This window comes from Pholcus phalangioides, unplaced genomic scaffold (genome assembly GCF_987345545.1).
Source record: "Pholcus phalangioides strain wild (caught in Gottingen) unplaced genomic scaffold, Ppha-v1.0 ptg000004l_1, whole genome shotgun sequence".
In the NCBI taxonomy this organism is placed as follows: domain Eukaryota; kingdom Metazoa; phylum Arthropoda; class Arachnida; order Araneae; family Pholcidae; genus Pholcus; species Pholcus phalangioides.
Window position 1 is genome coordinate 13,430,164 of NW_028301597.1, and position 25,237 is coordinate 13,455,400.

The 25,237-nt window shown below is 35.9% G+C and overlaps 1 protein-coding gene and 1 pseudogene across 2 annotated transcripts in view; one reads left to right on the forward strand and one right to left on the reverse strand.

The window, feature by feature from the left end:
• The window catches only part of LOC149086562 (uncharacterized), a 35,099-nt gene extending 19,324 nt beyond the window's left edge, over positions 1-15,775 (forward strand). The window contains exons 3-4 of one of the 2 annotated variants that reach the window (XM_089256029.1): positions 633-848; positions 15,319-15,775. In XM_089256029.1, coding sequence (XP_089112155.1) covers positions 633-848; positions 15,319-15,357 — 255 coding nt within the window. In that variant the 3' untranslated portion in view covers positions 15,358-15,775. Of the gene's footprint in view, positions 1-632; positions 849-6,129; positions 10,220-15,318 lie in introns of those variants that run through there. The other variant, XM_089256030.1, reaches the window with a different exon arrangement.
• A 5,740-nt stretch (positions 15,776-21,515) lies between these two features.
• On the reverse strand, positions 21,516-23,058 carry LOC149086563 (zinc finger MYM-type protein 1-like; annotated as a pseudogene).
• Between the last annotated feature and the right edge of the window lie 2,179 nt (positions 23,059-25,237).

Genomic DNA, 25,237 nt, shown 5'->3' on the forward strand with positions numbered 1-25,237 from the left:
ATGATACAATGCTAATGTAATGATTGATGGTTGGATGTCCACTCATTTTGTACCTCCTGTATGCTTTCTTGCAAAAGTGGCTACTACTTCTTTCCCATTCTATGATTTTTTTATGCATTTTGCGAAAAAAAAACCCTGAGCGGGCGACTTAAGTGGTCTGGAAATGTATCAAGAGTGCCACTAAAATGATCTATAAAGAATACATCAGGCCACTTAGAGGGTTAATGTATCGCAGACCATTTTTTTAGGTCATCTGTGTGCTGCGAGTCACTCAAGTGATCTGTAAATATGCCTCCAGCCACTTAAATTTTAATTGAGTTTCATCACTTGGGTGCCATTATAACTTTTCATCATTGAGGGAGTTAGTAAATTATCTTATGTTAATTGACTTGAGGGGATCACAGAGAATCTCTTCAACAGAAATCTTGCAATGATTTCGTAAAAGTATGTTAAAACAGCATATAAAGGTTTTTTTTTTTGTATACCAATGTTCTTACAAAAACATTTTGTTTTTTTATCTTGAGGGGGAGGCACACTTCCTTTATCACCCTCCCCCATGTACACCTGTGAATATATTTGTCGTTGAAAGTGAAATTGGACACTATAAACTCTGACGTTAATATTTTTACCAGGATAGCTCAGATGATCAACCTCATGGATTATCTGAAGCGGAAATCAACAACCTTCCTGTTTCTCAATATTCAAAGCAGTACAGTAAGAATACAGAGAGATGGAGCAAAGATACAAAGTGTTCAATTTGTCTGTCGCAGTATGTGTATGGTGAACTTCTTCGAAATTTACCATGCTTACACGACTTCCATGCAGATTGTGTAGACAAATGGCTTGAGGTGAGCCTCATTAATTATTTTTCCAAATAAAAAATTGTGGGAGGGATATTTTATTCATTTGATGAATTAAATAATTAATTTTACTTAATCATTATAGACAGGTAAAATTAGAGAGCGAGCAGCAGCATGGCCACCAATCATGCCACAACACCACATTAATGTTGCCAGATTCTAAAAAATATAAAAAATAAATACAGTTGAGTTCCGATTTAACAAATTGTAAGAAACTGACCATTTTATTTGTTAAATTACGGAAATCATTATATTGGGGTAAAATTGATCAGGAGCATTAACACACTCGAAGGGGCTAATTTTAACACTAGAACCGCGGAGTGGGTCAATTTGACCCAAATCAAACTTTGTTTTCATTTATCTCAAAAACTTACTGACAGATGTTAAACTAATTTCGTGACTTTTCATGATATTATATGAATATTAATTCACGAAAATTTCATTATATTCCCATTTCGTGTTCTAGAGCTATAAGCACTTATACCTAGAACCGCGGTTTGGGTCATTTTGACCCAACGTACTATTCTATAGGGAAAAAGGGGTGTATAATTTTCTTGGAAGTGGTTACCCTTTCTAAAAAGTATTTGTAAATGAAGATAGTGAAGAATATAGGTCTTTCAAGGTCAAGGCCAATTCATTGTCAGAGCAGATTATCTTTTTTCAATGGAGGAATGGCAAGTAGAGCTGAAATTTTTTTTTTTCTTTTGTGAACTTGAATACCTGGAATTCTGACGAGACTCAAAAAAGATTTTGGGGGAGTAAAAGTTTAACTCTAGAAAAAACGTGTAGTTGAAATTTCTGTAGGCAAAAGATGTCGCAGAAAAAATAAAATTCTGGCCTGCATCAATTACGTTTTGAATGGATTTCCAAATCTTGGGAAGTATCAGCGTCCAACGAATCTCTCTCTGTCAGAGCACATAGTGATGCACCTGATCAAGTCATTTGAGAACAAGGGCAGAAATGCCTCAACCAACATTTTTTTTTTCACTACACTGAAGCTGGCTCAAATACTAAAAGCCAAAAAATACGAGCTTAGTAGAGACAGTGAGACGAAATCGAAGAGCAATATTATCTGATGCAATAAAGATAGTGAAACTACAGTTGTATAGAACAATGATGCCACAATTACAATTTATCAAGGGAAGAAAAATAAGTTTTTCATTACTCAGCACGCTTCATCTGGCAGTCGATATTGGCAGTAGTAGCTCCAAAAAGCTTCCACACACACAGAAACTATTTCACACTACAATTCAGCAAAGTGTAACGATCGTAGTTGTAGCGATCAAATGCCCAGAAAATATTCGGTGAAGGTGGCATCACAGACGTTTTCTACAACATTCTGGACCTCACTATAAGCATATTCCTGTATTTTGTATAGAGCAGTACAGAAGGCCAGAATTAGTTTTTGGAAAGCAGTTCCTCTAAAATTTTATTGAAGAATTGCGTTCATCATACGTGTTGCCCTTGTGCAAAAGTATAAATAAATAAATAAATTATTAATAGTAATAAATAAAAATAAACAATCTGATGGGTCAGGTAACATAAAAGTGTGGAAACAAAACTGTTAATTTTTGCATGGGATGTGCAACTTCAACATGCAATGAATGTGCAAGAATAATATAAAAAAAATTTGCTCAACTGCTCATCATAAATTCCACTTATCAGTAAGAAATCAATACTTATTTGACAGAGTCATATTATAGACTTTCTCATATTCAATTTTGACACACTTATTTTACATCTTTGTCCTATTATAAGATTACTGAAAAATGTTTTTGGACTGAATATCGGAAATAATGTATACTAAGTCTTATTTTTACTGAATTACATCATTTTTCAGCTAATTTTGAAGCCCATTATATATTCATAAAAAAATATAAATTTCCATTATGAATACACAGTTAAACAACATTGAATAAGAGTAAGGAAAAACCCAGGAACCAAAAATAAATTCCTGTTTTTTCGCTATGAAATACCGTTTTTTGACAGTTTGGGTCAATTTTACCCAGTCCGTGGTTCTAGGTATACCGAAAGTGCCGCAGTTCTAGTGTTAAAAGCTACTTGGTTTAGGGGTTGCTGTTATAACTTTTTTCTAACAAAAATTGGAAAAAAAACACCAAATAATAAAGTTTGGATGCATAGAAAAATTTGCCTTATAAAAGTTTTTTGGATGTGAACGTTTTTATCAAATTCTATCGAAATTGTCATTTTTTAGCTAACCGAAATAATGCTTTCTCTTCAGATCTGTGATTCTTTGCTTGTCAACAGCAAAGAGCACAAACTTGAAAAGTAATTACTTTACTATAAGTAATTCTTTAAAAACCTTGATATCTAAACATGGGAACAGCAAAATGTTTTATGGTATTGGTGTACACCAATGGGCTACAAACAGTCTTAATGGCTTTATTGCCTCCTTCACTTCTCTGACCTCACTAACAATGTGAGGTTATGGTGGCATTTTAGTTTTTAAATTTCTCCAATTTTTTCCCAATGAAGACATCAAATTTCAAAATTTACCTGGTACTTTGAGATTTTTTCGCCCCTCCACTGGGCCCTTCAGTTGCCATTGAAAGAGTCTTGCTTCATGCTCAGCGATAAAATTTCTTCATTCAGATTCTGAAGGAAACAAATTTCTGCTCTTTTTTGTGTCTCTGCTCTCTAGAGAAGAGCTAATGATCAATTCCTAGGAAGTCCAAACCACAATTTTTGTAATTACATTTTTAATTGGGTTGCTGTATTTTTGAAATATATGACATTCATATTTGTTATGGGCATCTTTTTCCCTGGCACCTTGTTGGGTATTTTGCCTGTTGTGGCGTTGTATTTGTAATAAGAAAAAAAGTTGGGATAGTTCAAAAATTCCTTATGTTGCTGGTTTTTATTCGTTAAAAGGGTTTTGAGCTTCATTTCCATCAGAATTTCAGAAAAAATTTGTTAAATCTGAGAATTTGTTATATCGGGGTCTGACTGTATAAAAGGTGTTTTATATATTTTGGTGGCTTCATGCACCATCTATTAGGATAATTTAAAACTACTTATGTAATAGTTATTAGTTAATAGTTTCTATAAAACTATAAAAAGTGGAAATTATTGTGGGGGCTGATGTTCTTCCATGAATTACGACCTCATCGCCGAAGCACAGAAGAATGACCTTGAACTGAAGCAGTTGCTTGACAGAAATATACCATCTTCACTCGTTCCTCAACAGCTCTCTTCCCCATCTGGAAAAACACAACTTTTTTTCGATACCTCGACGTCTAAACCACAGCCATATATCCCTAAACAATATCGTTTGGAAGTGTTCAAAATTATTCATCAACCTGCGCATCCGGGTGTTAAATCCACTGTTAAAATGGTCATAGACAGATATGTGTGGCCGAACATGAAAAAAGACATCCGACAATGGGCTCAAGCGTGCATCGCCTGTCAGAGGTCTAAAATTCATCATCATATCAGCCCTCATATTGGACAGTTTGTATCTCCATCCTGATGATTTAGTCACGTGCACATCAACATAGTGGGCCCACTTCCCTTATCAGAAGGTTCGATACTGCCTCACTTGCATAGATCGCTTTTCAAGATAGCCCGAAGCCATTCCTATAGCAGATATTAGTGCTGAGACTGTTGCTAAGGCTTTCATACATATCTGGGTTGCACGGTTGGAGTACCAGAAGTAATCGTTACCGATCAAGGGCCAACAATTTCAGAGTGATCTATTCCGATCTCTCGGCAAACTACTGGGAATCAAACAAAATCGTACCACTCCATACCATCCGGAAGCGAATAGTGTTGTTGAAAGGTGGCATCATCCTTAAAGCAGCGATGAAATGCCATTCCTCAACAGATTGGATGGCAGTATTGCCAATCGTTCTTCTAGAACTAAGAGCGGCATACAAGCCAGAACTGGAATGCTCCACATCTGAACTGGTATATGGTGTACCTATCAAACTTCCTGGTGAGTTCTTCTCAGCTTCCAACACAGATGTCAATGAGAAACAGTTGCTCACTGAGTTATGACAACACTTTTCGAAAATTCAACCTGTCCCAGCGCCTCGCCATAATAAATCCAAAACATTCATCCATAAAGAACTTGATCATTCCACTCATGCTTTCCTTCGCAATGACGCTGTCAAGAAGCCATTGCAGTGCCCATATGATGGCCCCTATCAAGCGATCGCAAGGCGCAATAACACTATCACCATCAGATGCAAAGGAAGAAACATGTGTGTGAACATTGCACGAGTGAAACCAGTGCACATTGCCACTAACAGTAACAGTACAAACAGTGAACCCATTGTGACTCATTACGGCAGAGCAAGTTGCCCCCTGAATCGCCTCATTTTATAAGTGCATGTAATAATTCCATCCTATGTTATATATTTTTTTTTCCTTTTGTTGTCAATAATTAGTTTGTGCGATCCGCACTGGAAGGGGGGGGGGGTAGTGTGGTGTAACATGACGTCCTCCGGGTCATGTTTTTCCTTAACTATAATATCAAGAGAGTGCTTACCTTTAGACCCCAGGGACCGCTTAGCCACCGGAAACCACCGAAGGTCTCGCTAGCATACCGGTGTGGGCTAGTTCGTCCGCTTAGTCTTTCGGCTGGAGGGTGGGGTCTTCCAGTCGCTTGACGAGGATGAGACTGCAGGTCGGGCAGCTAATGTCCCACCTAAATTAATCTCTCAGCGATATTATCTTCTTTAGTTCTTAATCTGTTGGTACCTCCCGGGAGAGATGTCACCTAGTCTCATTGGAGGTTGTGTCCCTTTGTATGTTTTAAGTTTTATGTTAATTTGAGTATTTCGTTTGCCGGCAGATGGCCGCGGACCTCTGTTGGTAAACTTTCCCGATTGTCGTTGGTCGTGTTGGGTGAACCTTGCCAGTTCACCTGACACGTTGCCAAACGATAATTTAATGTTACACTAGTATTCTGAAACTATATGTAAAGTATGTCGAAGTTTTCTTGTTGTGACGTAATAGTCCTATTGTTGTGACGTAATAGTCTTATTGTTGTGACAGAGTATTTCCGCGGTCCAAGTGGATCAAGAATATTTGTTTCCTGATTAGTATATATACAGATTGTGGTTATCGAATGTTCGCATTGCATTCCTTTTCACCTCACTCGCTTAACGAGTTTGGTGCTCCGATGTTGTAGCACAGTGGTGCTAGTTTTTCACTAGTCAGATTTAATTTAACGTAACTTCATCTAGCCTTAGGCTTGGAAACGTATCCTGTGATGTTTTTCTAATTTGCATTTGTGTCTCGGCAGGTCCGAACTTCCTTTTAATAGTAGCTTTACATATGAGCGATGACTTGGCTCTTCTAACGTTAGCTAGGTGACGTTGGAAAGGTCCCTACACCTAGAGCTCCTGGTCTAGTTGATATCACCAACTATGTGAAATAGATGGGTTGACTACGGCTGTTCTCAACGTCTGCCTCATCGCGGCCTGATTCCCGATCTCCTGCAGTTCAAGCCCTTTGGCACCCACTGGACTGACGTCCGATGATCGTCTCCCGTACAGATTTGTGTCACTTGCTTGGCCAGACTCCTCTTGGTTTCGATGTTGTGCTAATTATAGACAGTACATCTTGAAATGGGAAACACGGTTCCCAGCTGGCTTCATCCATCTCGGGGCCAGTGAGAATCAGCCTCTGTCAGGTCTACGTCACAGCGGACGTCCACTTCAAAACCGGACTTAGTGCCTCACCTCTAGTTGCATGCTGAAGTTCCGGACCACCTTCAGATAAGTGCAATACGTGAAAAAAGTCTCTGTGATATATTTAAATGTTCTTTATTTAACGTTAAACTAAATTTTTTAATTCCACTTCACTACGTGGAACGATGTGCTGCCTTCTCTATTCCGAGAAGGAATTACTTTGGTGACACTAAGTGAAGTAGTAAATGCAGCCAGCATTTAGAACTTGATACATTTTTTAAATTATACTGAACCCCTGAACTCATGGGGAGTATCAATTCTTTGCTCTAACTTGAACTCTTATGTTATTTTTGAATAACTTCATGTTGAGTTCTTGGCCATATCCCTAGGAGATATCCTCTGCTCATTTTCTTAAAAAGGGTATCGCAGACAGGAGCAGCCTCCTCATTTATTTAGATATGGCCTTTGTATCGGTTGCAGTTATACTATAATATCCCACGTTCAGGGGTTCAGTAAAATGGTAACAGTTACCATACCTTCCATTCCCAACGTTGTTGCAAAACATCTGGAAAATCCCCACAGTATGCTGCTACTTCACATCTACATGGTCCACAATTCATGTTATACTACGTGGTGTCAGAGCAATGTACAAAATTGCCTACACTCTTCCCGCTTGGAACACCACACAAATGATGATGATGAAATGAAGGGTTCCCCTGATTAAAAAAAACAGAGGAATAATTTTTTGTATTAAGCCTTGAATTCTATGGTATAATTGCTGATACAAAATAACAATATATAAATATTATTTGGCTTTCGACTTTAATATATTTGGATAACCTGTTTAGAATAGTTGAGATATATTTCTCTCGGTTAAACATTTCTGTGCACTGTTACAATGATGTCCACCCTGTTACAGGAATCATTTTTGCATTTCACAAGCAAAAAAATTTAATAACACCTCAAACTAAAATGTTAAATTATGAATCCAATGTCTGTCAGAAATAAAAAGCTTTGATTTTGAGTAGCTAAAATATGTATAAAAAATAAACTTTTCTCTGCGTGTTATTTCGAAAAAAATCATGAAAATCCAGCATAATGATAGAAAAAAAATTACAATTTTTTTAAAATGACTTTTTTTTAGCATATGTGTAAGAAATAAGCTGATTTCATTGTTTTTAGAGGTAAAACTACCAGAAATAATAATAATTTTTTTTTACCTCTATATTTGTTTTCATAACAGAGTGGACAAAATCCATGTCTTTAAGTCTTAAAAACCAAAAAATGAAACATTGTTATAAAATAAAAGTAAAAAGTATTTATGAAATACTTCTCAATACCATGATGTTATTGAAATTTCAAGTCATTGGTTATAATTTGAGAGCAGTTTTGTTTTGAAAATTCAACTTTGAATTTTCCATTTCAAAAATGTGGAATGTACATTTTTTTTGGGAATGACCCATATATGTTAAATGGATCGTGGGGAAAATGAAACTATAATTTTAAAGAAATTAATAGTTAAGATTTCAGTTATCAGATGAAAAAGTGGCACATGAAGAATAGGAAATGTAAAGTGAAAAACATAACTTCATTTAATCACAGCATTTGTTCAATGTGCATTCAGTTCATGAAGTATACAGTAGGGTGGGTCAAAAAAATAAAATTCACATTTTTTAAGGGGCACAGCGATAAAAGATGCTAAATGGTCTCAAAGTAACACATGATTTTTTTTACATTCTGATTAGTGTAACTGCCCCCGGATTGATCTTGATTTTTTTTGATATTTTTGAATTTTTTTTCAAGGTAGGTTTCAGTTAGGGTTTCGACCAATTACGTTACTTTCTACAAACATAGACAGTGCCGTTTAAGGCATGGACCCACCCGGGCACGGCCCGGGGGCCTCACAAAATTTAGATCTGGTTGAAACTTTCGAGAATTCGTTTGGTAGGGCCTCTGAAAAATCAATTGGCCCGGGGGCCCATGATACTCTTAAGACGGCCTTGAACATAGACAATTCGTCATGTTGTGGTTGTGAGGGGTGGGGGAGAGTTTAGGAAGACCCTACGCTTGCTCATGCGATGCCCACGTTTCCCAGTATAACTCCTGAAATAAGGCGAGGTTGTGTTGCGCTCGCTTGTGCCATTTTCATCATGGATCATACTCGTTCAAAGTGGAAATGCTATTATTTCGTGATTCAAGTGACATTAAATTGTAATATATTACCAACCTACGAAGATGTTATGAAGTTCTGTGAGTGAAACAGTCATAAGATAAAACGTGATAATGAAACTAATAAAGAGCCCACGTATAAAGAACTAGAGGACATTGTCGTGGCAAAAATTGAAGAAATATGGTCAAAAGCTTCCATTTCTTCTGTCCAACACAAACAAGTGAAAGTCGTATCATGTATGAAATACAAAAATCTTTTGAAATCACACCCTAAAATACTGAAGAAGCAATTAGAAGAGTTTCGCTGTAAATTATTGTTTGACATTTATTTCATCCTGCAAGTGTAAAAACATTGAAGAGTGCATTTGCCCCAAATACAAAAAAATACCTGTTAGAGAGAAAAGCTTTTCCCTTACGAATTACCCTTCCGACACTTGTTTCTACATATTGACGGCAGCACATCGGGACCCAAAACATTTTCAGGGAGAATCGGCAAAGATACAGAAATATGTGAAAAAAAATTGTGCTTTGTAACACAAGCACACTCTGTTGAAATAACTTGAAACAAATTGTTTCAAGTTATTTCAACAGAGTTATCGAAGTTTTCTATTCAAGGTATTAGCACAGACCAAACATATTTGTACAGAATAGTCTCAGCAGTTTCAAAAGGCCTAAGAATTTAGCAAACAAATCACCAAGTGGCGCGGTAGCTCAGGTCGATAAGATACTCGCCTAAAAACCAAAAAGTGTTTAGGGGTGTCGCGAGTTCAACACTCGGTTCATTCTTGCCAGAGAACTTTCCTCACACAGGGGTACAACAAAAACAGCGACATGACGGCAGAAAAAGATTGCTACTGCAGGGAGTCCCCATCAAGAGGTTAGCGCACCAACCTCTCGATGAGTATAAAAAACAAACCTGCAATGAATTGTAGGTCCCTGTCTAATTAGCCCTTGTATGCAGAAAAATAACCATGGTGCAACCAAAATGATCAACAAATCGCCAGGCAAAATGTCTCATGCCTGATGGCTAGCTCGTCCTAATTAAATTCTACGTTTGTACGTTTTGATGGAATCTCCTGAAAATGTGTAATATTTCTAGCAACGTATGTCGTCAAGTTTTATGCTCCAACTTGGTTTGCTATGAAACCTCGCCCTTCCTGTAAAGATGGAACATGGCACCTGTTCAAGCTCATCCCTGCAACTAGGTATTTACCCGCAGAACTGAAAGGCAAAATATATCCCGTAATTCTCAAAGAAACACGTACTTCGCACACCCTGAAAATTCATTGATCGCAATGCTGACCGACTCTGAATTGCACATCCGTGAACCAGCAGCTCGCCACATTCAGAAAAATATACTCTGACTGTTGCAACTTCCTATTGTAAAATTTGATGTATCATCTTACATCGATCTCATTGACTGTCAGAAGTGGAATATATCTGATCCACTGTCATACTCTCTTTTACTGCGGGGATGACCTATCGGTTAGAAATTCTTTGGAATATGGATCGGGTCGCCGTTTCGGTTAGTAAGTAAGTTTCGAAACACTTTGCGAAATTCAGTAGTAAGAAGGATTTTTACTCTATTTGAAATATGATGATGATAATATAAATGCCACTTTTTAAACTTTTTCCTTGTAATTAAGTAAATGTTACTAATTCGATTTGTATTTGTTCTATAGACACATATTAAAAATTTATTTTAAAACCTTACATTGAAAAATCATCAAAAAAAGTTGGTTTTTTTTTCAAAATATGTATTCTTTAAAGTCAAGGAGGCAGAAGATAACCCATTCTTAAAAAAATTTATATGTGAGCTAAAGACATCATTTGGCACCCTTTTTGTGCTGTACGTGATAGAAATTAAAAAAAAATTTTTGACATAAAACCGTGACCCACCCTAGTATACAGGGTGATTCAAAACTCAATGTACAAACTTTTACAGGAGGTAGAAAACAGAATCACATAGGAATGTATGCCCGGAAACCCCAACCTGATCAGCTGGAGATGTAGAAATGACAAGCCAGTAATGGGTAGAAAAACTTTATTTGGCAATACTCAAGGACAGTACATGTGCATGCTAAGTTTCACAAGTGCTCAAAGTTCTTAACATCCACAGTTATGCACACAATTTTATTTTGTGATACATTTCTGTGATTCTGTTTAGTTTTTGTGTTTTCTACCTCTCCTAAAAGTTTATAGGTTGAGTCTTGAATCACTCTGTGTAAGTATATATGTGGGGAAGTATTAAAAAACTTCGAGTTCATACACTCCTTGAAAAAAAAAAGTTAATTTTCAAGTCTTAAAAGTCATTAAAAAAAATTATGATCATTTTCAAGTGCTTGAAATTTTTTTTGTGAATTTCCTTGATCAATTTTTGTCGCCTTTCTCCCCCCCAAACTATGTTCTGCTGAGATGAAAACGAGCAGAACAACAATGATGAGTTACAGGACGTTCAAAACAGGACACGTGGTCACGCATACCTGAGGTATTTCTGTGCTTAGAAAGGTGTTGCCTAAAAATCTGGCAGCAAAACAATGCACTTCAGTTATTGCTTCAAAATATTTTAAACCATTAAATTAATGAATGTAAGTTGAATGTATGACTATATAGAGTTTAAATTCCAATACTGTTTCAAACATTTAGGGATTTATACAAATACAACGCCACAACAGGCAAAATACCCAACGAGGTGGCTAAGAGAAAGATGACCATATTTCTGCTTAGATGTTATTTATATTGCTTGATATTGTGTACAAGTTCAAATAAAAACTATAACTCTTTTAAAAATCGTATATCTTTAATAAATTAGCATTTAAAAATCGAAATTGATGATGTGTAATTATGTCATAAATAAATACATTTAATTAATTAGAAAAAAATTAAAAATGATAAAATGTTGAATACAACACGCATAATGAAAAAAATTGAATTTTTTTGAAAAAATCATAAACGTGATATATCCTTGAGTTTTAAAATTTTTGCGTGGGAAAGTGCTTGAATAGCCCTTGAATTTTTTTACTTCTAAAAAGTATGAACCATGGTTAATAATTTTGTGGAATCTGTGGTCAGATGGTAAAATGTCAAGTCAGTTTTCCCAAAAAATTGAGTTTGCATTCTGGAGTTTCATTTGCCAAAATTTTGGAAGGTGACGAAATTTCGTCCATCTCTTTCAGTTTATGAGGAAACAACAAAGGAAGGTCAAAAAGCCACAGTATCACATTTTGGCATAGTATTGTTTACTGATTTGCCATCCTGAAATTTTTGAAAAAGTAACTTGTAGCATTTTGCCATCTGAGCACAGAAATGTACTTCTGTGCTCAGATGGCAAAATGTTACAAGTGTTAGAGTCCCTACCTAATATAAATTCAGATAAAATATTCTGGTTGCGTGAATTAAAAGAAAAAAGTTTATCATTATATATTCTGCCACCACATTTCATTGTCGTGATTTTTCACTGTTATACTTGCTCGACACAATTTGGATAAATAAAAAGATGCACATTGCTGCACGCACAACAGGTAAGAGTGACACTGGGAACATCAGGGGACACAGTCAGAAAATATGCATATCAGATTTTCTTCATCAGATGAAAATAGGAGTACTAGAACAGTGATTTTTGAACTTTTTTATTGGGCTGCACCTTCGATAAACTTTTATTCACATTCCCCTTGAATAGTCAATATGTTGTACCCTCAAGAGGACAGATGCCATTGACGTGTTACAGCGCATCAAATACCCGGAATTTCGGAAAAAAGGACTTATAAAAATTTTGTTCACACGCCATCGGGACGCATTCTTTCCTAGTTCTAAGAAGAAAAAAGTAGAGAGAAAAACCTCCCAACTTTTTTTCCTTCTTTTTACCATGTATCATGATCGTGCAGACTTGAAAAAGTGCCGCACAATCTTTGTACGGGCGATCTACGTTGTACACTGCACTGTATTAATATACATGCGAGTTGTTGAAGAATAAGATGAGGGATATCTAGTTGGTTTCCTGAATGAGGGGCCCGTGTAATTGTTAAATTTTGGAGTTTCTATTCCCATGTGGATTTTCTCCTTTCTGGTTACATACCACTACTACTAAACCAGACATGCACCTCGTCCATATTCCTCTGCAGAACCTCTAACGAATTGGTACATGTTGGAATGTAGGTGTAGGTATAGTGAACCTTCCGTGAAGTTTGTTTCTGTGTAATGCTTGTTATGTGCAGTGCTGCCATCTGCAATAAATTTTTTAAACAAGTTTTTTTTTTCAACTCAGAGTGTGAAGTTTAATGAATGAATCACCACTGCTGCAAGGGTTTTGAACCCGGATCCTCACGATGCAAGTCTGTCATTATGACCACACCATGCCACTCGACACCACAGTGACTCCAGTTACATACCGGAAATCACGGTACTTTTGCGACTATCTGCCGGCATTCAAAGACAGCGCGTTTATATGCATAAATTCACCTTTTTCCTACAATATTGCGAATGCGTTTTTTTTTAAAAATCATAGAGGATTGGAATGTCCGTTCAAATTGTAAAACTTTCCAGAGATCGTGGAAGAAACCGAATCTGCAAAAACTCGACGTTGAATATCCGCAGTTTTGTCATCTAGCTGCTATGTGGTAGTCACTGCACAGGTGTGTACGCAGAATCAGCTTTTGGAGGGGTACAAGGATCCAATTCTTCATAGAAGGTTTGGGTCACTAAGACTGGAAAAGAATTTTAAATTAACAGATGGTATAAAAGAAATTATTTTATTCCAATATTTTAATTCTTTTTATAGAGAATATTTAATTTTTCATCTTCAGGGTGGCGGGGAAGGGAAGAGGCCCCTTATAACCCACCCCCAAATTTTGCTTTTGGTGAAAATCTGGGTTTGGAACCCACGATTGCACAATGGTAATCGGCTAAAAATGTGATTTTTTTTTCTATTAGGTTTTTAAATTTTGTGAGTTGGTTATTCCTTTGAAAAAACTTCTGGTTGCCGCGGCGATCACACAGATCTACAACACAAATATGTATACATTAAACTTCAAATGCACACATTACCAGTTTAAGGATAGATGTAGGGCTGCAACTGGAAGTGGAGATCTAGTGCATAGTTTCCCAACCTTTTTGTCCCACTGCCCCCTTCAGAATTTTTTTTCTCCCATCCCCCCCCCCCCCATGCAATCTAATCCATAGGATCCTATGTTATACCTGTAGCTTCTACCACCCCCCTAGAATATTCGCCCCCTACTTTGGGAATCACTGGTCTAGTGTCTCGGGCTCTGGACTGGGGGGGGGGGGGGTGCACCATATTCACCCTTTATAACTGCTTCTTCTACATTACATGGGTGTGCCAAAATGTGTGCTTGTCTCGTTTGAGAAAGTATCCAGTTGCGACACTAGATAGATGGCACCACCTGCTAAACACAAAACATGCCAAATGCTGGGTGCGCACACACATAAGCACACTGTTAAGTTTCTCCAACACAAATCTGACATGGCTTCCATATTCAGGTGTTAAAATATGTGGCAGTTAAATGGCGACAGATAAGAGTGGTGTACCATCAGGGAGGGAAAATAAAATCATTTTACCAGGAAAACCAAAGTATGAATAGGGAATGAGAAGAGATAAGTGTCAGAGAGGACTGAGAATTCAATTTGCTTTAAATTTGATCAGAAGATATTGAAAGTGCCAAGATTTTTTTAACGAAATGTAAAATCAATCGGAAGGGGATTTATAGATCAATTTATTAGTAAATATATAAATGTGTGTCTCCAACTGTGAATTAAAGTGGATCCTGCTTATAACGTTTTTCAAAAAATGATCATAAAAAACATTGAAACAGGAAAACAATTACTTATTGTTAAGACCACGGTTCTAAATAGAAATGTTATAAGCGGGATCAACTGTATATTTGTTTTAGATTTGTTATATGTGCTGCATTACATATGTTAAATTCTCTTTTACATAAAAAGAATAAATAGAGTTAAATTTTCTGTGTTAATGGGCTTCTTTGCAAACTTTTCCTACTAGTAGATAATGAAGGTAAATGAACCTTTGGATAGAGAGAACATGTTTTTAGAAATGCATTACAACATGGCTCACTGCTCAGTCTGAACAAAGAAATATAAGCAGGTGATCAAAGACCTGGGGCATGCTGGAAGAAAATTCATAGACACACCAGTGAATTATGGGGAGGGGCATAATTTTTTTCAAGATAAATTTTTTTTTGAGAGGGACACATTTTCACTCAAAAAGGACCTGGATTTTTCGGCCCAGGTAAATTAGAGTATAGCAGCATCTCTGGAGCAGATGCCCTAATTGGCCTAGTAACCTTGTAGAGTCTAGTGTAAATTACTTTCAAAATTACAGTGTGCTATTCAGAAATGCTGCACATCTGGAGAAAAGGATTTTATTTAGTGAGCTTATGATTTTGATCTCGGAAACAGTATAATAGCACACATCTTTGTTTTTCCCCCTCTCAATTTTTTTCAATAACTATAATTGATATCATTAAAAAGGATCTATGACAAATTTTAGTTTCCCACAACTGTTTGTTTGGATAAGGAGGAGACCAATTAAAAAAATTTTTAATTGTTAAATTTTTTTTAAATTCATTTCATTAATTTGTTTTTCCTTTCTTTTTCAGAGAAACAACACATGTCCAACTTGTCGTAGGGTAGTATGAATGAGTTTGTGGTTCTGCATTGTCATAATGTAAAAAAAAAATATGCTTAGATTATAAATATTCAAGAAGTGTTTGAACTCAATCATGTTTTTTACTAAGACAATGCATATGTTTGCCTGCATATATATATATATTGCTTTAATGACTTATGACTAGTTTTTTACTTTAAAATTTCATTTGATGACTATATAAATGCTTGTAAAATATTGTTTCCACAGTGTTTACAATTGTACAGCCATTCATTATTCATATTATTATTAAAGAAGTACAAAGATTAAAAGTATTCCTGTTTAAAATAATATTGTGCAATATATTTTATTTCCTCTTTAGCGATCTATTTGAATGGCACAGTTTGCTGTAACCATATCAGTTTACAGACTTTATAAAAAAAATCACTGCAAAAGTTGATTTGACCTGATGATTGTAGTCTCAGTTCTTAAAATAAGAACTACTCAAACATTCCCCCAGATACTCAAAACAGAATTGGTCAAACAGTTACCTTTTAAGTAAAATTCTGTGTTCTTTTTGTGGTAGTCACATGGAATCGTCTTTTTCTTAAACTGCTCATGTAGTTAGTTTTCTTTTATCTGACAAGAGAAAAACTTTTTTGAGATTGTTTCATTTTTTAGTGTTTGTGTTTTTCTTTCCCTTACAGTACATGATATTTTTTCCCAGTTTTTACTTTTCATCTGTATGAAAAGAAAGTTTCATTCAAATTAATTGGCATCCACAACATTGCAAAAAAAACCCCCAAAAACTTTTAATCGCTTTTGTACACAAGATGTGTCTCCTTCAATATCTGAAACAGCCAGAAATTGCATGGTGCAAGATCAAGACTAAGAGGGTTGTGCCATGATTTTAATATTGCATCTATGTATATAAAATTGATTTTCTGAGTGTATGTTCTCTATACAAATCCACAATTTTAGACCGATCGCCACCAAATTTTGCATATATATCAAACAGGACCCGGATGGAACAATAGGCTCAACTCTCTGGATTTAGGTGGGAGACTCCGGATTTCTCATTCTTCCTCCGGCTGTCCGGATTTGTTAAAATTTCTCCGGATTTTGGTAGAAAATTAGATTTTATGCGAGCTTTCATGTTGTCGTGACGTCAATGACTGCCGACGTCGTTAAGGAAAACACCCATAGAAGACAGCCGTGGTCATTTCCATCAAGCAGCCATAAAAAAAAAGTCTTGATGACCGCATTTAAGCAACTGAGAAAGACGACTTTGCTTACGTAGCGTTTATCAGCAATCATTTATCAAGGGCATGACCTTGGTTGCTGAAATTCCTGTATAATCGTTATTGTATTGTTTTTTTTTGTCAGCAGCTTTGTATTTTGAAGTATTTAAATTGCTTCCTCCGATTAAATGTCTTCAGAAAGAAAATCTGAAACTTTAAGCTATATAAAGCTAAATATAAAGGTTTCAAGAGTTCATATACCCGATATTATCAATCACTGATAGTATCCACGAAAGAAAACACTTATGTTTTATGAACGGTATGTAGACGTGATTTCTCTATTCTGCATGGAAAGACTGACATGGAATTATATTCTGCTCAAGGGCAATGCAGAACCTGTGTTGAATGTTGAAGGGGGGGGGGAAGGAATGGAACTTTTTCTTAATTGATTAAAAAATTTTTTTTTGACAGACTGAGTGGCGGGGCCCTCGAGAGAATCTTTGGATTTATAGATTCCAAGAGTTGGCATGTCTGTAGGCTACTTTAAAAGTTCATCCTAGCTCGAAATGGTTAAAAAACTGTCGGCAACAATGGTTTTCAACAATTCACTTTTAAAAGTTTTACTTTGGTTACCGTGGTTCCCTAGCAATGCCTTTCAGACATATATATGCCTTTATAATGGTTTGTCACTTTTTTCAATACTCCCAATAATTGAAAAAAACTCAGCAAGTTGGGTGTTATAGCTAGTTTAATATATCATGTTTCACAGTTTTGAAAAGTTTGTGACAAGTGGAGAAAGCATTGTGAACTGATATAAATTTCAGTTGTTCAGGGTTCACTGAGGCAGCTTCCAGAAAAAAGCATTCTCAACTTGCTTTGGAAAGGTTATTGAACAATGGGACAGACCATTGCATATCATCTAGAGAAGATACTTTGAAAAAAAAATAATAATTTTTTGCTGTACATCTATATTTCTTGTTTTTTTTTATCCTTTATACAAGGAATGTGTATCTTGCATTTAGTATATTCGTTTGTCAATTCAACGATTATTATAACCATATATGGTCTGTATAGCTGTATGTTCATGATCACAGATCAGTAATTGTCTGAACTGCTTGATTGAAATGCAAATGGGAGCCAGCTTTCCCTCAAAAAAATCGCTGCAGCAAACACAAAACTCAAAAATACTTTCATTTCACATTCACTCGTTCAAAATTTTGACTTTTGTAAAGCCCATATTTTTCTGAAATTTTTGGCATGGATGGAGATAGCGAGTCACGGCTCATGGGGAAGAGGCAATTGCTTCTTCATATGACGTTATCGTACTCATTCCCCAGACCAAGGTATGAAAAAAATCATTAAAATTTTTTTTATTATTCAAATCAACTGAGTTTATTAAAACACAGGGTTCGTACGGTGCTTAAAAAGTCATTAATTTTCATTTCCTTTTTAAGGACCCTTAAAAACCTTCCAGCTGTTTCTAAAAAAAAAAAAAGTAGACTCCCACCCCACTGCTCTCGATTGTCCCCGAAAATCGGATTGTAACTGCAGCTCCTTATTCAAATTATTGGCCTTTTCATCGTGAAACCCCGATCATATCCTTGATCGAACAACTGAAGATAGTTTACTCTAGTCCAGTGTTTCTTAACAACCGGCCGCTGTTTCCGTTTTCAAAGAAAGAAAAAAAGTCGCCACTGCAAGCAGCAGAAATTACTGTGGTTGATCGTCACTGCGTCAAATCCTGATGTTTCGTGGGAAAAAAAATTCATTTCATGAATAAGAGCTAGTTCGCGGAATTATGAGTTCTAATTTGTAAATTTTGCCAAATAACGAGTGTCAAATCGCCAAACATCGTGTTGAATGTCCTGAAATTTGCTCTCATTTTACAACAATTTCTTTCTGAGTATAACTGGAAAATTGAAAACTTAATTTTAAAGAATTTGTGTATGTTTTATATATATTTGTGTTGATCTCCACTTTGAGCGAGAGATGAATAAAGAGTTGCTGCAAATATAATTTTGTTAGAAAAATCTTTGTCAGCTGTGGATTTTTATTTTGAATAATTGGGGGAGGGGGAATGAATTTTAGAATTTTTATAATTAATGTGATGCTGTTATATTTTTGACCGAAACTTGAAAGTTTTAGAATACTTTGGTGACAACAGAAAAGTTTGTATGTAGATTGATCATTTTATGAATTCTTATAATGCTGGGTAAGAAATCAAGAGTTGTAATTTCTGTACCATTTCTACGTCTATATTTTTGAGAAGAGGGAAAATTTGGCAAATAAAAAATAAATTTGCATATGTGCCCCGCCCCTTTTTTTTGCTGTAAAACTTATGAAGTTTGCCACGACTCCTTAAAAACTGCTTGAAACTTCTTAAAAGTCCTTAATTGTTATTTAGAAAATTTTTTATGAACCCTGAAACAAATCTTGTTAATCATTAAGAATTCATATTTTCATATCACCTGCTTTTTTCGTCGAATCGCTCAAATTTGATTCAGCATTAATGGACAAACTGCAAGCAAAAAATATTAACACCAAAAATCTGTGTTTATGTAACATGAAAGGTTGTTAAGCCTAAATTAACTTCATAGAATAACATTTTCCTTGTAGAAAGTGCTTTATCAGCGCCCCTCCCCATTAAAGTGAATGAGTGGTGTCAACTCAGTATCACACATATGATGCCCGTATCTCAATTCACTCATTGTACAACCAATGGACCATTCAGCATCAACTGTAGAAAACAAAATTAACTTGATTGTTTCTTGTACAATTGGTAGACGTGTTTCCGACGTGCATGTTGTTGCTTAATAGTTTACACACTTTTTATTCTTTCACAGATTTAATGAGTTTTGGTAAAAAACGAGCAAACTCAAAATTTTAATACAAAAAGTAAAGTCGGAAGCCCATCGATATATTTTTTAATGTTGGTGCAAGATCTAGCAATTATATAGAACGTAAAATTCAAGGCTTTATACAGAAAATAATCCCTCTGTTTTTAATCGGGAATCCTAGTGTTACACTGTAATGCATTGAAAATACTTTGTGCAATTTAGCCAAGTTTAGCTCCCTATATTTTTCTATTTTTTCCATTCACAAAATCCAGAAAAAATAATAAAAAAAAAAAAAGCTATCTTTCTACACTGTATCTAGGGATTAAGTTCGCAGACCTGCCAACTCTCCGGATTTAGGCGGGAGACTCCAGATTTTTAACCCTTTCTCCGGATTTTGGCAGAATATTAGATTTTCTGCGAGCTTTCATCTCGTGACGTCAATGACTACCATCATTGTTAGGGAAAACGCCCATAGAGGACAGCCGTGGTCATTTCTGTCAAGCAGCCATAAAAAAAGTATTGATCGCATCTAAGCACCGGCAAAAACGTGACTTTGTTTACTTAGCGTTTATCGGCAATCATTTATCAGGGGTATGACCATGGTTTCCGAAATTTCTGTATAACCATTGTATTCCATTAACAGCCATGCCGTAAGCCAATACCTTCTAGAGCAGAGCATAGGCGGAGATAGACTGGAAGGGCTGGGGGGCACGATGATGATGATAGTTATGCATGTATGTGAGTACGTGCAGCACACGCTTACGTGTAAGTAGGTCACGGTGAATGTGATAAACACGGTTATTATGCATAATTACCGTGTTCTTTATGACTATGAAACCATTTTGGTAAAATACTGGTATTCCGTACCATTTTGGTACGGAGAATACTGATCAGTGGTCTAATTTAAGCTATAACATGATTTCTTTCATATTCATCATACTTGCCAACTTCATCCGCAAATTATGCATAATCACCAATAAAAGAGATAAATACAGGAAAATTTATTAAGCTTACTGAGACGATTAGTGATTATGCATAATAACGGACGATTATAGGCAACCTCCGATTTATCACATTTATATATGTATTATACATACAAAATACTATGTGCAAATAGTATAACGTACATAAATACAAACATGCGGAAATGAAAAAAAGTTCAAATCTAGGAAACTGGTTACATAGATTGATATGGCAAACTGCAAGAGCCATAAACTTCCTTGGATAGAAAACGAAACGTAATTTTTAAAAACAAATTTTTTAGAATTAGAAAAAAAAAGTAATCAAAAATGTTGTTTAACCCTATCACTGTAACCTGTGGTTAGCTATATTCAGTGAACATGGTACATTTCAAAAGGGGACAGTGAAAGGTTTAATCAATTACTGAGCGCAAAAGAATACACCAATAAAAAAAGAACATCCCTGATCTGGCCTATCCGAAACCGAGGATTAGCCGGGTCAGAGAAAATCTGGCTGAACGAGAAAGATTGATACCAGTGTGACATTGTACAGTACTGAATATTTCTATTACTTCTTCATAGAAAAATATTGCATACAATAATTTAAAATTTTTTTGAAATAAATTACAATCAAAATAGATTTTATTTTATAGAGGCAATAGGGAATTACTGTATAGCTCGCTAAAGAAATCCACCTCCACAACAACTGTGTACAAGTCTGCGCAGTTTCAACGGAGTGCGATCGTTCTTTTTTCGCATTTTGAAATGTATATGCCAATCAGAACATCTAGGTCTAAATTGTTGATTTATATATATATGTCTGACTCCAAAAACAAAACCATGAGGTCCGAAAAGCGCTCTTGGTTCATCGAACACCTCAGCCAACTACTGATTCTCCTCATGGCTGAAAACGATCTCTCGCAACTAGCGCTGCTTGATGGCAATATCAGACATATTTTTAAGAGAGTCTTCACATTGGGATATATGTTTGTGTTCATAACATTTTGCTTCATTTCTTCAACAATATTGTTGAGAGGCATGTCTGGTGGGATTCGGCTGACAATTTTTAGAACTGTCATTTCTGCTTCAGCCAGTGCTCCATCAATCCCTGGTATAGCATACATGTTCATGAAAAATTTTGATTCCTTTACGTTAAGGCGAGGAAACTTCTCGCTAGATTTTGCGATTTCCAATGCTTCTCCAAAGAATCTTCTTTTCATTTCTTGCAACAAAATGTCTAAGAAAAGGGTAATAGAAATCGCGCTTATACTTTTGTTTTAACTCAGTTTCAACATTTCCTGTTCCAAAAACTTCGTTTTCTGAACTTCTCCCTTCTATCCTCGTTTTCTGTCCAACAGATGTCATCACTATGTAGCTATCTAGGCTCTTCGTTATCAACCTAGGCCGTTTAGGATTATGACACTCCCCTTTCTCCATCACTTCAACTGTAACAGGAATTGCATGAAGGTCAAAGTCTTTGTCCATTTTTTTTATTTCATACCATTTCTGATCCCATCCATTATCGTTCCTTTTTGTTTCCAACTCTTTGATCACTCCATCGGCTGCTTGGGCACATTGGGCAATGCAAGTGTCTTCTCTCTGTAACATTTTACTAAGGACATTAATGAGAGGCAGGGATTCTGTAAACACCGCCAAACAAACAACAATATCCAGTGATTTGATAGACATTAAAAGTCCTCTAGCCTCAGCAGATTTTGAGCTTCTCATGTCTGTTGCCCTGTTATTCAAGACCGTGATAATAGTTCCGTAGTTGCGCTTTACAGCAAGCACAACCATGGCTCTACAAGACCAACGAGTGTCACTGAGCTTATTGATATCAGACCCAGGTAATGTTATGTTCAGTTCTTTTTGAATATTTTGGAATTCAGCATGCATGTCAGGATATGACATAAAGTGGTACAATGATTGCATTGTGTTGAAGAAATTGCAACAAAAATCATTTTCTTTACATGCAGCTACAAGAACCAAAAATTTACCTTATGTGCCAAGCAATGTACATATACAGCAAACGGGTTGCTATCCCTTATGATCTTTTGTAAACCATTTTTTACCCCTGCCATCACACTAGCACCATCGTATGATTGCCCAATTATTAATGCATGGATACCGACTTCATCAAGAAAACCTTAAATAATCATAGCAAGGGCATCTGCATTTCGTGAAATAGAAACATCTATAATGCCAAGTATTCTTTCTTTTATATCCTTGTTCTTGAGATAGCAAATGCAAATTGACGATTGCTGCACTCTATGACATTTCGTCTCGTCGACCATCAGAGAAAAATACCCAGCTTCATTTACTATTTTTCTCAGCACTTCAATTCTCACTATTTCTAATAGTTCATTTTGTGCATGAGGGCTCGTCAAATTATGGTAATGCCCATACTTCTCTTTAAATGTTTGCTCATATTTACAAAAAAAGTTCACACAATTCTAAAAAATTACCTTTGTTATTTATCAGATTCATCGTGGCCACGAAGAGCCAAACCTTGCTTCGCGAAGTACATTAAAATGTCTAAAATCTTCCTGAAGTACGCTCTGTTTTCACTTACAAGTACTTTATGGGAATCTGATATTTTAGTTGCAACGGAATCGGTTGGTTTTCGAAAATCGAGCAACTTAGAGATTGAAAACAAGTGTACTGCACTTACCGCATGTTTATGCAATTTTTCGCTAGTTTTCTTCCAATTGTTCATGCCTCGCGTTGTAAATAAATCCTCCTTGATTCCTGAGGGAAAATTTCTACACTCGAAGCATAACACTGCGTTTTCTTTAACACTGTATTCCAACCAGTCGTATTTCCCGTAATACGAAGCTGTAAAACTTCTATTGGCACCCGAAACATTGGACAGAGGATAACTAGATAATACTGGACGACATGGACCACTGTGCAAATCACCTAGATCCAGTACATTACATTTTTTTATGTTTTCCACACTTGACGATGATGGTCCTTATATCTCACCATGAGCAACTAATAGTTTATCATTCTCACGTTTTGAACTTGGTACGAGCAGCTTACAAGTTGAGAGTGTGTCGGTGCTGTTCGAACCCGAAAAAAAAGAACGTATATCTCTTGATCTTTTATTCATGACTGTTATCCAAGAACTTAATTCGTCATTCAAAAATATATTTCACTGAAAAGGCTCAAACAAATGCAACGAAATAAATTTAGAACAGAGAAGATGGACTGAAACGAAATGAAATAAATTTATAATCGCAACTGGAAAAAAAAAAAAAACCGTTAACTGCCCTCTAACGGCTGCCTTAATAATAAAAGAGAAATGAAAAATATAGAAAGAGAGAGAGACATAAATAAATACCACTTTTGTCTGAAGAATGACTATAGTAGAGTGATAAGTTCCCTTGAAAAAAAAATAAACCACCTTCCATACAAATGGTTATTGTATACATTCACTGCAAAATTCAACTATATTCTATTTTTTTTTATAGTAACCAGAAATGTCTGTTGTCAGCTACTACGATCAAGCTGTCTAGCTGTCTCCCGGCTTACACCTGCTTATGAAACTGAAACTAAGGAGCCCAACTGGAGAGACAATCGTAAATACTCCAACGAACTTTATTATTTTCAAAACGGTTTACGGACTACCATGTATACAATCATCAATATAACTGATACCCAACATCCACTCCATCACGCTGCTCGCTGAGTAAAGAAAAAAGGGAGAGGCTCAGAAATGCTCGTCCCCATTTGAAGTAGATACTATGTATACAGTATAGTAGTAATTCTCTTTCCTTTTATGAACCACAACCATTTTTATTCTTACTTTACATATTTAAGTTGAAATGATAAATTTGTGCATTTTAAAAATAAATTATCCCCCTCAATTTTTTTTTAAATCCGGAAATCGTAAAGGTTTGTTAGAATCGTTGGAAATTGTAAAATTATTATCCTGGGGGGGCATTGCCCCCCATGCCCCCCCCCCCGAATCTCCGCCCATGGAGCAGAGGTTCTGTTCTAGGTGTTGCGTAAACACAATTAGATTTTTTCATCAGCAGCTTTGTATTTTGAGGTTTTTGTTTCCTCAGATTAAATATGTCGTCAGAAAGGAAATATACCAGTAAAACTGCTTTTAAGAGTTCGTATACACAAGATTATCAATATCACTGATAGCATCCAGAAAAAGGGAACATTTATGTACAGTATGTAGATGTGGTTTCCCTATTCTGCATGGAAAGACTGACATTAAATTATGTTCTGCTCATGGACAATGCAGAACTTGCCCGGGGAGTGGGTTGAACTTTTTCTTAAAGATGAAAAAATTTTTGATCGGGTCTATGAGCGCGGCGAAGGGGGAGGGGGGGGGGGGGGGACTCTCCCTCTTGGGAGAATCTCCGGATTTCTGGATTCCAAAAGTCAGCACGCGTCTGAGTTCGTTTATTATTTACCCCCAAAGATCTATACTTCTTTTAATCACGAACTTTACCACATGTCAGTAACATGCACCAGGTTACTTTTACTTCGATATCATTATGTAAAGAAAAAAGATTTAAATTTTGTGATCTATACAAATAAATACAAATACAACGCCACAACAGGCAAAATGCTCAACGAGGTGGCTGAGAAAAAGATGCCCATAAAAATATGAATGTCATATATTTCAAAAATACAGTAATACAATTAAAAATGCAATTAACAAAAATTGTAAACAATATATACACATGATAAAATATTATACAATGCCCATAAAGAATACCTATGGTTGTCTTATTTTAAGAATGGATAGAGCTTCTCGATTCACCCCAACATGTTTATCGTATTTTTTTTTAAACGTGTCAATTGTGTTACAATTTACTACCTCCGGGGCCAAGCTATTCCATTTATTAACAACCCTATTAGAGAAAAATTCCCTG